The sequence below is a fragment of the Rhinatrema bivittatum genome, chromosome 10, assembly GCF_901001135.1.
Source record: "Rhinatrema bivittatum chromosome 10, aRhiBiv1.1, whole genome shotgun sequence".
Lineage (NCBI taxonomy): Eukaryota > Metazoa > Chordata > Amphibia > Gymnophiona > Rhinatrematidae > Rhinatrema > Rhinatrema bivittatum.
In genome coordinates, this window is record NC_042624.1 from 108668776 (window position 1) to 108682940 (window position 14165).

Genomic DNA, 14165 nt, shown 5'->3' on the forward strand with positions numbered 1-14165 from the left:
GTTGCAGTAGCTAACCAATGCAAGACCACTCACTTTTCTCGCAGTAGCCAGCCCTCCAGATGCATCTCTGTTCACTTGCTCTTCTGGACCCTGCTCCAACCAAGCCTTATATGCAGCCATATCCAGGGCTGGTGCAAGGGTAGTAGGTGCCCTAGATAAATCTTCTGCCTTGCACCCCCCCCCCCCCCCCAGGTCCAGGTCCAGGGCCTAGCTCTGGCCCCAACCTCCTTCACTCTTACACACATTTAGGTTCCTTGTCTCATTCAAACATGCACCCTTACACAGGTTCCCTTCCTCTCTCTCACTAACACCATTACTCTCTCGTGTATATATATATATATATATATATATATATATATATATACACACACACACACAGGTGCCACTTGTGGCCCGCCAAGAATCTGCTTCTCTTGGCGGCAAGCAGGATAGGCGCTGCCTGTGGCCTGCCAAGTCTTTGCTTCTCTCGGCCACAAACAGGATGGGTGCTGCTCGCGGCCTGCTGAATGTCTGTATTTCTTGCTGAGAGCAGGACCGACGCCGCTCACAGCTCGTCGAGTGTCTACTCTTGACCATGAATGGGATGGGCTCCACTCGTGGCCCCACATGGCTGTTCTTTGCCACCCCGTAATGGCTGGCATCCTAGGCAACCACCTAGTTCACCTATTGGGATGCGTCGGCCCTGGCCATATCTACTGGCTGCAAGGTATTCATCATCCAGGGTTGAGACTCCATTGGAAGGCCAGACTGACCAAGTTAAAAAAAACAAATCTTGGGACATCTCCATCTACAAAAACATCCTCAACAAGAGAAGCTGACCTCAGCTTCCTTCTTCTGTTGATCACGGAAAATCATGACAGTGGTGATGCGATCCTGCCAGCGGGCTGCAACTCTCTCCATGTTGGGAACTGCTGGGGTGCACCTAACTTTGGGAAAATGATGTTCGCTGCAGCAAAGTGGATCCTACTACCGCCATGGATTTCTGGTTTGAGACGCTTTGGGCAAATATGTCCATCAGGCTCACAAAGCACGGAGAGGACTAGGATGGATGAGTCCTAACATTGCATTTTCTCTCTTTCATCTCACTAAGCCAGCTCAGTTTGCTTTCAACATCAGCTCAGGATGTGCATCCCTCCTCATGAGACACCATCTTGTTCCTTTCCTCCCTATCCTGTCTTACAGTACAGTTACACCCTTCTGATAGGCTGTAACGTTTACAAACTCTTATCTGTCTTCATGGTCTCATTTATTTTTGTATCCAAGATTTACAGGCCTTTTCATACTGCTTCTCGGCCTTTTTACTTCTTGCTGACCTTAGGATTTTCTTGAAGCAAAGTAGAAATGTAGAGTCCCTCCTTGCAGAGGATTCTGGGAGTTTTGTGATTCCCTAGCAGAGGCTTCCAGGGGTTTAGGAATGTTCCAGGCTACACTATAGGGTCAGAAAGTGAATTGGGGTAGGGGACGTGCATGGTTGAAGGTTTGCGTGGGGCACATAATGCTCTTGCATCAGTCTTGAACCTGAAGAGGTCTTACTCTTCGTACTCCTAAAATCTCCTTCCCTACCAAGGGAGAGTCTACACAGCTTTCCTCAGTAAGACTTCCTTACTGGCAGAACCCAATCACAAAACCTCCCTCTTTACTTACAACCGTGGGTCCCAAACCCGATCTAGGAGACCCCAGTCAGTCAGGTTTTCAAGATATCTGCAATGAATATGCATGAGATGGATTTGTATGCAGAGCCTCCATTGAGTGCAGATTTATCTCATGCATGGTAATTGCAGGTACCCTGAAAACGTGACTGACTAGAGTCCACTAAATCAGGTTTGGGAACCATTGACCTAGGACATTCTCTGTGCTGCAGAAAAGGGTGAACCTTTTACCCTTTTCCAAGCTACGTTACTTCCCAGTAGGGAGAAAGCGTAGAAAGTCCTTAATTCAGTCCCTAAGTCAAATCTTCCATTCCCTGGATGGGCTGGGGCAGGGGACACTGATACTGCAGAGGCAGCGTTCATGGTCCCTTTGGAGGAACGAGTTGTGGGCATTGCTTAAGGGTGACTGGATTCAGGGCCCATAACTACAGGCTTCTGGAAGGAGTCCTGGGGGCTGGCCCCTGACCCAGGTCCATCACTGCAATGACCACGTTAGACGCATGAAGGGGGAGGTGAAGAAGGTGAGAATCAAATGTAGGAAAAAATCCTCTGGTAACTGCAAATGAAAGCCCAGGCCACCAGATCCCAGCCCTGGTTCCAGGTGAGCTGGAAGTACAAAGGAGTAAAAGGAAAAAAAATTCTCACCTTCACCCCCAGAAGCCAGATGTACTCCCCTTTTTTAAACTGCATCAGGATGCAGTTGCTGACTGCTATTCGAAACGGGCTTGTTTGTGCTTTTGACAGTTTGCCAATTTTTTATACTTAATATGGGTGTGTACGTTTCATATCTGTCACCCTTAGTGACCATGCAACAAGCTATGAAAGGTGTAGCTTAGGAGGGAGGATTTGCACATGATAAGTTTTACCTATAAAAAAGTGATCCGAACTGAAGAGCAGGCTGAAGCTATTTGTGCCAAACCTCTTGGAGCTGTGTGCATGAAGAATGACTAGAACTCACCCTCAGGTAAACCTCACTGATGCACAAAAATAATTTGTGTAGGATTCAGCAATCAATTACCAGTCATGATAGGGCTCTTTGTTTCTGACATTTTAAACCCTGGCAGAAAAGGAGGAGAAGCAGGATTTGATGGAATAAAATGCAAGATTTAGGGCAGGATAGGCAGCTCTGGTCCTGGAGTGCCACAAGCAGGCCTGGCTTTCAGGACTTCCACGATGAATATGCATGAGACAGATCTGCATACAACGATGGCAGTTCATGCAAATATTCATTGTGAATATCCTAAAAACAAAATCTGCCTGCAGCACTCCAGGACTGACATTGCCTCCTCCTGATTTGGGGGGGATTGTTTATTTTATAAAGGTTTTTTTGCTTTATATTTTGTTAACATTTTTTAAAGAACTTTTTTTTTTGTGAAATTCTGGCTTATCCATCTGCTTTGCTTCAGAAGCATCCAAAACTGATTCTCCATGTAATGGTTCCCAGGTCTCTCTTAGGAACAAGTTAGCAATTAAAGAGAGAGAGCGTAATGTATTAAATGACAGCAGCAAATGAGGTCAATAGGGAAGGCGAGTGCAGACAGGGGAAATGGTCTACTCTAGGCTTAGATGAAAGATGAGAGGGAAATTGTGAAGGGCTGGGGAATTAGTGAGAGATGGGGAGGAAATGGAAGGGATGAGGTGGAAAACTAGTAGGCAGGCAAGAGCGGAAGTGAGGGAGCCAGGACTGGGAAGGAAAATGGGCATAAGAGAGATGGAGGAGTAAGACTGAAGGTGGGAAGGCTTGAGGGAGGGTGCAAGACAAAAGATGTGGAAAATGCAAAGAGATGATGGGAGTGGATGACAGAGTGACTGGAAGGGGTGAGAATGAAAAGGGAATGGTTGGACAAGTGAGTGGGATGACTGGAAAAAGAATCAAAGGTAGGAATGATATGGGGAGGGAGGTTTTAAGAGAGCCAGAAAGGAGGCAACTGTTGAGAGGAAGGACAAGGGAGCCAGATCATTGGAGACGGAAGGCTTAGAGAGGGATCCATCGAGGGGAGAATTAGGGAGTTGTAGGGATTGGACAGAAAGAACTGGCGAAGATGGAGGAATAAAAACTAGCCATGAGAGAGAAATGGAGAAAAATTAGAAGAAAGGAAAAGACTAGGGGGCACTCCATGAAGTTAGCATGTGGCACATTTAAGACTAATCGGAGAAAGTTCTTTTTTACTCAACGCACAATTAAACTCTGGAATTTGTTGCCAGAGGATGTGGTTAGTGCAGTTAGTGTAGCTGGGTTTAAAAAAGGATTGGATAAGTTCTTGGAGGAGAAGTCCATTACCTACTATTAAGTTCACTTAGAGAATAGCCACTGATATTAGCAATGGTTACATGGAATAGACTTAGTTTTTGGGTACTTGCCAGGTTCTTATGGCCTGGATTGGCCTCTGTTGGAAACAGGATGCTGGGCTTGATGGACCCTTGGTCTGACCCAGCATGGCAATTTCTTATGTTCTAAAAGAGGTAGAAGAAACAAAATGGGAAGGAGACCCTGAAAAAGGAATTATAAGACAGATAGAGGAAACTGGGTAAAAGATACCAGGCTCAATGTGATTCCAAAAATAAAATGCCCAGCAAACAAAGGGATGTGAAGTTTAGTGACTAGAAAATGTTAGCTTTGAGAATGTCTCTCTGATATCTGTGTATTTGGCATATTACAGGAGGAATTACATTTCTGTTTGTTTGGGGGTTTGTTTTTTTTTTTTGGGGGGGGGGGTTCCTCCTATGTCACACAGCTCTTGGGTTTCTGTTTGTTTTAGCCTGCATATTTCTATTTCTAGTTTGTGGTCACAGATTCTGCATACGGTGACTGTCTGTCTGTGTTCTGTGTGCATGAGCACCATGAGGTGGTTTCTGTACAAGGAGCTGTAGCAGTCAGGCTTTCTCTGTTTTCCCAGTGGGGTGGATATATTGGTGTTCTAGGATCTGGTGTAATATTTGCAGCCCTGCCTTTTCATAAGTAGGGCTGATGCTGTTTGAGTCCTGGGAATTATTGCTGTTTTGGTATGGCAGATATGGTATCCTGATTCCGAGTAACTTTTTTGTAGAGCTTTGTTTTAGTTCACAAAATGCCTCATACCGGAGGGAGTTTGTATTGCTTTTACTGAAGTGGCACCAGAACGAACCATTTATTTATTTATTTGTATTGTGAATTAGAAGGGGGAAGTCCTATGGTGGGGGAGATTCTGTGGCTGCAGGGAATGTTTCTAGAACTTGAGGTACAGGGTTTAATTTGGGGCTCTGCTCCATCCTGTATAGACCCGCAGACTTCAGTGTTGCCTGATCTTCCAGGAGGGGGATGGAGGGATGATGGCAGCAACAATGCTTCTGGCTAGTAAAAACCTAAATTTATCACAGGGGTAGGAGAGACTGAGATAGGGATAGGGTGGGGTAGAAATTCCTGAGCAGCTGCAGATAGTGAAGCTGCAATTTGTTTTGCAGTGGAGGTTGGGGGGGAAGGAACCAATTCTTATTTCTGTGCAGGTTACTCTACAGCTGGCTGGCCCTGCAGAAAAAGATGTAAAAATATGGGGGGAGAACCCTGGATAGTGGTGACTGAATCCTCATAGCACCACAGGCCTGTAAAAACCAGCTCTGATAGAACTGGAATTTGAAAAAAAAAAAGGAAGTGCTCATGAACATGGGGGGGTCTATAAATCTATTTTTACGTGTTAAGGAAGCGATCATGAACATGGGGGGGGGGTCTATAAATCTATTTTTACGTGTTAAGGAAGCAATCATGAACATGGGGGGTCTATAAATCTATTTTTACGTGTTAAGGAAGCAATCATGAACATGGGGTGGTCTATAAATCTATTTTTACATGTTAAGGAAATGCTCATGAACATGGGGGGTCTATAAATCTATTTTTACGTGTTAAGGAAGTGCTCATGAACATGGGGGGTCTATAAATCTATTTTTACGTGTTAAGGAAGCGATCATGAACATGGGGTGGTCTATAAATCTATTTTTACATGTTAAGGAAGTGCTCATGAACATGGGGTCTATAAATCTATTTTTACATGTTAAGGAAGTGCTCATGAACATGGGGTCTATAAATCTATTTTTACATGTTAAGGAAGTGCTCATGAACATGGGGTCTATAAATCTATTTTTACATGTTAAGGAAATGCTCATGAACATGGGGGGTCTATAAATCTATTTTTACGTGTTAAGGAAGTGCTCATGAACATGGGGGGTCTATAAATCTATTTTTACGTGTTAAGGAAGCGATCATGAACATGGGGTGGTCTATAAATCTATTTTTACATGTTAAGGAAGTGCTCATGAACATGGGGTCTATAAATCTATTTTTACATGTTAAGGAAGCGATCATGAACATGGGGGTCTATAAATCTATTTTTACGTGTTAAGGAAGCGATCATGAACAAGGGGGGTGTCTATAAATCTATTTTTACGTGTTAAGGAAGCGATCATGAACAAGGGGGGTGTCTATAAATCTATTTTTTACGTTTAGAGAAGTCTGAATGGGGCCTCATTTGGTTCAACGGTGTCCATGCTCTCTGAAGAAAAAGATGAAGGTGAGTGGCAAGGATTCTCTTTCCTTAATAAGAATGCAGAGAAGAGGCCAGGTCGGTGGCTCTGTGCACTGCCACGCAGAAGGGCTGGGGGTCCAATTCCCGGGCCTGGCTTCTGCTGCTCCCCTGGGAACCAGCATGCAACCGTGACAGACAGCGCACCTCGCTGTAGCCCAAAAGAGGCTGGAAGCCCAGAGGAGCTGCAGGAAAACTGCCCTGGCAAAGGGCCTGATTTTAAAAAGCATTTACACGCACAAAACTGGGTTTTACATGTGTAATATCCCTTTACTGGAGTAAGAGGACTTTTGAAAATTGCTACAATATCTGCCATTGAATTGTCCATAGGCTTTACCCACGTAAGTGCATTTTACTTGAGTAAATGGCTTTTGAAAATTGCTCCGCTAGTGTGTTACGTTTACACGCATAAACTCCTTTTTGAAAATTCACCTGCACAGCAATAACCGCTCTTCCAAATTCCAGCGAGAATAGCAAGCTCGTGTGGTTGAACAAAACTGTAGCAGAATGAAGCCCCAAACTCCAAGCTTTAGTTTCAAATCGTAGCCTCCAGGTCGGGCGCTTTTGAACTGGGTGTTTAGGGTATCTAACCTGGTTATTGGACAAATGCGTGCATAGCACATTCCTTGCAGAGATCCTGAAAAAATAAAAACAGAGCAGACCTGATTTTGGAAGCTCCGGTTAGGATCCTTACCTCCCGACGGCTTCTGAGCCCACGGACTGCGTGCAGCGCGTGAGAGGGGCAAGTTCCCCTTGTTGGATCTGTGAAAGGAGGTTGTCTTTGGCATGTGATGATGATGATGATGATGGTGGTGTGAATGTTACCTTCCTCTCTGACTACTAACCTTGACACCATTGTTTTCAGGTACCTTTTATTTAATTTCCCACTGAAGGGAATTATCAGTACAGCTCCTTATATCAGAGAAAGGGCTGGGGACGTGGTTACTCCGGATACTTAAAGCATATTTACGGACAAATGGAGCTCCCCCATATGTTAAAAAAGAAACAGACCAACCTTGCACAACTGTTTTATTGAGTATTTGGAGAGAGAGATTTTTCTTTGTAATGGGCGTTTCCAGATGTACCCTGATGTCTAATGATTGCATTTACTTCTGTAGACTACGACAGGTATTCCAATTTATTATAAGCATCTCTGACTAATTACTTTTTGTGCCTGCTGCTTTTAGTGAGGCTCTGATTTTCACATTTTATCCTGTGTGAACACACAGCACGGATCTGCAGTGCAGTTTTGGGTTTGTGGCCAATGTGTTCTTAAGCCATGCGCCTACGTTCTGCAATTCTTTACGTATGGATTGTTTATTCGAGCGTTTTTCTTCCTAAAGTGTCCTTTATATTTATTGCAGCGGATTGCTGTGAGACCTGCAGTGCCGCCTGCTGTTCCCGGAGGTGCGTTTGCATCACCGCGGCCGCCTTGCTCGCGCTGGGAGTTATAGCTGCCGTCATTGCTTGCGCCGTCAGCCTTGGAATCCCGGCACGCTCTCCAGGTCAGACTCGCTCGTTCTTCCGCCCTTCCCTATTTATCCATCCGTGCTAGCTGAAAAGGGCCCGTCGCTAATGAGTGGCAAACTCGGCCCCAGCCGTTTCCCCCTCGCCCCATGCATGAGCTTCGTCGTGCAGCTTCCCGCCAGAAAGCTGCCCTGGTCCAGCTGGCCTCTTTTTTGCTAGGGCCTCGATAGCCTCCTGAATATGCCACCCCCTCCACCGCCACTGCCGAATGCCAGGGTCTGGGCCTCCCACAATGCCCCTTGCGTTTTATTCTGCGGGGGCCTGAGGTGCCATCCTCTGCACTGCTGTATGCTGGGGGCAGGCTGGCCACCCGCCATGCTACTTAGCTCTCCTGGGCTACTGTCGGCTTTAATGGCAGACTTCATGTCGCAGGCACCAGGCATGCAACATAGCAAAATAGCCGAGAAACCACCCCACTGCCTTTTTATGTACAGTGAGATAGCTTGCCATTATTTTCAGGAGGAGGAAGAGTATCCTGGTAGTTAGAACAATGGGTTGAGAACCAGGGAAACGAGGATTCAAATCCCACTCCCCCCACCGACATTCTTTGTGACCTTGGGCAAATCAATTTGAAGTCAACTTTCAAAGGTTTCAGGTGCCTAACTTTGAGTGTTAGGAGGTTAAGTTGGCCAGGGCAGCGGGCAATGGGCATAAATTTAGACATTTTAATTTCATTAGGCCCCCTAAGAAGTGGGTGGCTCTGGGTGAACCTGCCCTTTCTCCTAGGCTAACGCCGTCCCTGCAACTTGCGGAAATCCCACTGCCCTACCAGGCAGCAGACAAACCATGGACGCCTGCCTTTCCAGGTCACCATCTTAAGCTTCAGTTTAGAAAAGGCCTTGAAATAAGATGTGCAGCTTTCACTCCTTTGCTCGTTAACATCTGCAGTCCATGGCTTCAGTGTAATAAGGGACGCTTGGCCATGCGCACATGTTAAAGCCTGGCTCTGCTCAGATTTTGTGTGCATACTCCTGATTTAACAAGAAGTTTAGTACACAAAAATGTGCACGCAAATTAGACCTCCTCCATGCAAACCCCATGTTAGTTAATCAAAGTTTAGCTATTGCTTCCCGTGCCTAGAGGTGCGTAGGCTTAATTCATGTTTTCTTAACGTTGGAAATGTAACTCCTGGTCAGAGACTGGGTAAAGTTCCTGGGATTTGTGCGCATAAAACAATTTGTACTGAAAGCATTTCTCTGTGAATAAATCATGGCTTAAGCGCATGCAATATGTTTTGTGCACCTAAATTTTATGAGCACAACTTTTATGCTCCTAACTCGTACTTTGTGCGTACCACTTTTATGCAGACAAATCCTATTTTCTGCACACAACGATGTGCATAAACCATGTTTGGTGCACTCCAAGCATATTTTTATTTGTGCATTTTTGGGTTAGCACTCTTTTTTTTTTTTTAAGTCCAATACATTAGAATACCATTAGCTTACCACATCAAGTGTCAACTCTTCTCACATCTGGGCCGTAATTTGAGAAATGCAGTAAAATGCAGGCCTGGATTTTAGGTAGAGGCGACCGTTTGGGGCCCCCAAATTTGCAGACAAAAGAGGAGGCTGCCTCTACTTTCTTTAGGGTCATGTGCCAACACTGCCATGGCACTGCCTATGGGTGACAAAACCTGGCAAAACAGCAGCGCCAGTGGCGTAAGCCTGCCTTGTATGTTTGCGTTTTGGCTCTGTTGGTCTTCCCCAGATGTTCCTTTTCTTAGGGATTCGGACGCTAGCCCAAATAAATCCTGTCCAGCTGTAACCAGATTCTGGGTTATATGTACAGTTTAAGGATGCATAGCCAGGAGCTAGATCGCAATCAGCGGAGGAAGGCCGGGCAGGCACTCGTTCTGAATCTAAAAAAAAATAAACAATTGTGGACTTGGTCCTTCAAAACCCCAATCTCTGTGCTAGGCAATTTCAGTACGAGCTGGAAGTGCATCCTTTGAAAACGTCCCTCCTTTCAGCTTCCAGATGACGTTGAGTCTGTAAATGGTGTAAATTTGGGGACGCTTGTCCAGTGATAAGGTGTCTATAAGTCCATGAAGATACATTTCCAGCGCTCTCCCTATCGCTTTCTCTTCAGTGAGCCGGCAGTGCATAACCCCAGATAACAAGACAGGCTTCTTGTGCGACGATGCGACCACCTGCATTCAGGCCTCACAGGTCTGTGACAGAATCAAGAGCTGTGACAACGGGGAGGATGAAGAAACTGAGATGTGCCGTGAGTATTTCTTTTCTGCTTCCACCTTTCTCCTATGTAGAAAACGATGCAGGACCTGCATGGGACCGTGGGACAGCGCATGAAGGCTTTTCTGTATGTTTTTAGTACAATTTTTTTCTACATTGTCTTTGAGAACGATGTGGTCTTTTTCTGTGCGAAATACCCTACATGGGATATTTTACGAGCGCTGCTTAACAAATGGTGTAAGGTCTGCCTCATCATTTGGAGCCTGTGAGATGGGTAACAGGAGCCGCCTTATTGATCAACACCTTATCCTGGTTCCTAGCTTTCCGTGCAGTGTGGGAACCAGCTTGGCTCATTTCTCTTCTTTTCAGGGTTGGATTTGCCTGTAGATGCACCAGGCCTGTGCCTAGGGTGGCAAGAATCTGAGGGGCGGCGGGATTTCCAGCTGTGCTGAACCTCTCTCATCAGCCTTCTGCTTCCTCCTGCAACCCTTCCCTCCCCTCCAGTGCAGAGAAAGGGAGGGGAGGAGTAAGGTTTGAAGGTGCAGAGCAAAGAAAAACTGTTCCATTCCCTATTCCGGCCCCTCCCTTCCTGATCTCTACAGGGGGGAGGGAGGTGAGGCCGGAGTAAACGGCAGCAGGGAGCAAAGAAAAGCCACTCTGCTCCTTCATCCCGCTCCTCTCCTCTTGTTGTTTCGGTCATGAGGGGAGGAGACAAGCCTGGAGCACACAGAGCAGAGCAAAGTCTGTGCCTTAGACCTTGTCAATGTTGGGTAGGGGGGGGGGCAGGGGCGTCGGCACCAACAGCGCCTAGGAGGGGCAAAATCTGAAATCGGCACTGGTTCCTTCCTGTGTCAGATCTAGAACTTTCCACGTCTCCCATGCACCCAGGGGGGGGTTCTGTAATGAGGCAGGGTGAGGCAGCGGCTTCAGGCGGCAAGATTTAGAGGCGGCAGAATTGCCCCCTGAAAACTTCCTGCCACAGCCGCCCCACCCTTCATGCAGGCAAATTCTGGCAGCGAGGAGCAGCTCCCTGTCAAGAAAAGAAAGGTCCCGGTGTTGAGCGGTGGCGCAGAATTGTAACGTGCTGCCAGGGTTTCTCCCTGTCAGTACAAGATAGGTCTCGGCTTTGTGACATCAAAGAAAGGTCCCGCGGCGGTGCTGGCACAGACTGCAGCATGGCGGAGAGAGAGCGATCGAAGTGAGGAGTTTGAGGGTGTGTGTGTGAGAGAGGGTGTTTGTGTGTGTAAGTGTGTGTCTATGAGAGAGAGTGCCTGTGCACATGTGTGTATGTGTGTGTGAGAGAGAACCTGTACATATGTGTGTGAGAGAGGTTAAAATTTTTGCTCCCTCCTCCAATCCACGACAATCTCAGTAGGACTGGAAATCTAAACTTCCCACATATGGAGAATGGGAGATTATTTTTTATCCTTGTTAGTTTTAATTATTGGTTGTGACTTGTCTGCTGTCTAGAAATATTTTATTACTGTTTGGTAATATTTTAAACATTTTTATATATGTTTTAATTGGCTGAATTTATCAGTGGCTTTGACTTTTTTTTATTGGTATGTTTAATGTTTTATATTTCTTGACTGTGTTTGCACTGCTTACAGAGTTTGTCTTCTTGTGATTTCCAGTTCAGTTTTTGTCTGCACGTTTCTGTCTGTACTTTATGATCTCTTTATTCTGTATTTTATGAGGGTCTATCTGTGTTCTGCATGTGTGACTGAGGCTTTAGGTATTCTGCTAGCATGTAGTTTCTGTATAGGGATTTACAACAACCTGGCTTTAATCTGTTTTCCCAATAGGAGGTGTATTGGTGTTTAGGGCCTGATGTGATATTTGCAGAATGGCTTTTTCATAGGTTGAGTGCTGGCAGTTATGATATGGAAGGCTTACTATATTGGAATTGTAGTTCAGTTTATTCCTGGCTTTCTGAGGGCCAAGTCCACACCCAGTGCACTTTACCATAGGCCTGGGATCTTGTAAACTGCCTTGATTACTATGAGAAATGTAGTTTATTAAGACTATTAAACTATTATTATTGAAAGTGTCTTTTTTTGCAGTGTATGCCTATATAATATATATGTTGTAAGTGATATTTTTACTTCAGAAGATTGTACTTTAATGTCTATTTTCCATATGCAATCTGCCTTTTTAGGTTGGGGAACTTAATACATTTTAAAATGGAAAATAAAGCATACATTTTAATAATGAGGGGAAGGAAGGGGGAATGTAAGGCTGTAAGGTTTGAGGGCATCTAATACCCTTGTATCAGCCCTAAGAGAGAGTGTGTCTCACACACACAAACTCCCACCATTCACCAACCTCTCACACCCTTGGTCTAAGCCCTACGCAAGGCCCAGGCTTAGGATTCTTTCCCCCCCCCCGACCGGGTAAATGGGCACCGTGGAGGATCCTGGTCCTGGCATTTTTTTGGATGGGAAGAGATGAGTGAGGGGCTTGGGAGGCCCCATTTCTTTTTTTCTTTTTTTTTCGTTTCTAGACAAAATGAAATTTGTGGGAAAACGCCTCCCAGGAACAAAACAAAACAATTTCTTCTTCCCAGCTCTAGTTTTACCCGACTTTACGTAAGTCATACAAGTAATGCTGGATAATAAGGGTTTTGCATTTTGGGCAGTCTTGTAAGTTTACACAAATAACAGGCCTCAGTGATGTAAAATACCCTGGCCAGGACATTATAGACATATAAAGCAATTCTCCGTATGCTGTCAGGTTGCTTCAAAGCCCTTCTAGATAACCAGGGAGCTTCCTTGCCTGGAATGAAAATGTATACATGTAAGGCTGTATTTTGTACTTTTCAGCCACCGTAGTTATGTGCAGTGGTTACTTGCAGATTGTTTTGGTATCTACACCAAAGCATTTTTCTTTTGTAGGCAATCTGCCGAACAGCCTCCCAGCTTTCCTCATCTACAAGTGTGGGAATCCCCAGAACTGGATCTACATTAATCAGAAGTGCAACGGGTTCAACAACTGCGGAGACTGCTCAGATGAAACGGGTTCCTGTGAGTTGAATTTCTCCAGTTCTCGTTTGCTAGGAAAGGAGTGGGAGGGGCCAGTCAGAGAGAGAGCTGGCTGATGGCTCCAAAGTGAGGGAGGAGGGATATCTTTCCTTACCCTGTCTGAGGTGTTTCATGGCTCTGGAACGGGGAAAAGAGAAATGGAGAAGGCAGCAAGAGCATTTGAAGGAGTTTAAGAACAGGACAAAGGCCTGAAAGTCATTGAGGCAGGAGAGGTGTGTTAAGGCAGTAAACAACTTATGTAGCCACACAAGCTCCTTGAGGAGCCATGCATGGTAACCAAGGGCTCTGATCTATTTACAAACTGCCTTTTGTTGACAGGGAGGAAGTGTGGCTTAGTTAAATCAATATTTAAATCCTGCTTCTCCCACTGTCATTCCTTGTGACCTTGGGCAAATTGTGTAATCTCATGTTGCCTCAGGTACCCACTTAGATTGTAAGCTCTTTGGGGCAAGGACTTATTGTACCAGAAAAAAAAAGTTGTAAAGTGCCTTGAGGTAAAATTGGAAAGGTAATATAGAAATACCAAATGATATGACACCAGTGGAGCCTTGAGCAGCTGAGTATGATGGGATTATTGTGGCATGCTGGCTGGTGCCCTATAATAATCTTTGCAGTTGTTATTTGGACACTAATACAAAAGGTGTGGCTTTAGTAAACCAGGTATGTACCAGTAAAGAACTGGCTTGGTAACTTGGAGCCTGACTCGCTAATCATTTTTTTGGCCTAGGCACCGTCTGCAACAAAGACTTAAGAGAATAATGCCAGTGGTAAATGTTCCAGTTTCTTCTGTTTTCTTGTCCCGTGCAGCTGACTGCGCTCCCTGTGGACCCCGGTGGTGGAGCTGCACCTCCATCTTCTATCAGTACTGCACCTGCATCCCCCGAAGCCTCTGCAGAGATGGAACCCAGCACTGCAGCGACTGGTCCGATGAGTACATCTGCCCCAAGTGAGACATTCAGCCCCTCAGCCAATGCAACTGCCCTGACTTCCTCCACTGCCTCTCCACCCCTTAGAAGCTTGACCCGCTAATTTTTTTTTATTTTATTTTTTTGCCTTTTCAAAATCACGCAGGAGAGTAGTTGTGTGAGTGAAGACTCGTGGCGCTGGATTCCAGCCCTGGTTCCGACTGAGCTGGAAGCCCAAAAGAGCAGGAGGAGGAGGAGGAAACTGTTCCGTCTCCTGTCCCCCTCCCTGCCAAAAAAA

The 14165-nt window shown here is 45.6% G+C and overlaps 1 protein-coding gene across 1 annotated transcript; it reads left to right on the forward strand.

The window, feature by feature from the left end:
• The first annotated feature begins 2464 nt into the window (after positions 1-2464).
• Positions 2465-14165, forward strand: LDLRAD1 (low density lipoprotein receptor class A domain containing 1). The gene is made up of 6 exons (XM_029618860.1): positions 2465-2613; positions 6127-6190; positions 7567-7707; positions 9818-9955; positions 12816-12944; positions 13770-14165. Exons 1-6 carry the CDS (start codon positions 2593-2595, stop codon positions 13910-13912), a joined length of 636 nt encoding a protein of 211 aa, XP_029474720.1. The 5' UTR covers positions 2465-2592; the 3' UTR covers positions 13913-14165.

What these genes read in the sequence shown, in the direction of transcription:
- LDLRAD1 (XM_029618860.1), top strand. Translation starts at nt 2,593, where the DNA reads ATGACTAGAACTCACCCTCAG. An exon ending in CTCTGAAGAAAAAGATGAAG is followed by an intron (nt 6,191 to 7,566) that starts GTGAGTGGCAAG and finishes TATTTATTGCAG; the next exon opens with CGGATTGCTGTGAGACCTGC. An exon ending in CTCAGATGAAACGGGTTCCT is followed by an intron (nt 12,945 to 13,769) that starts GTGAGTTGAATT and finishes TGTCCCGTGCAG; the next exon opens with CTGACTGCGCTCCCTGTGGA.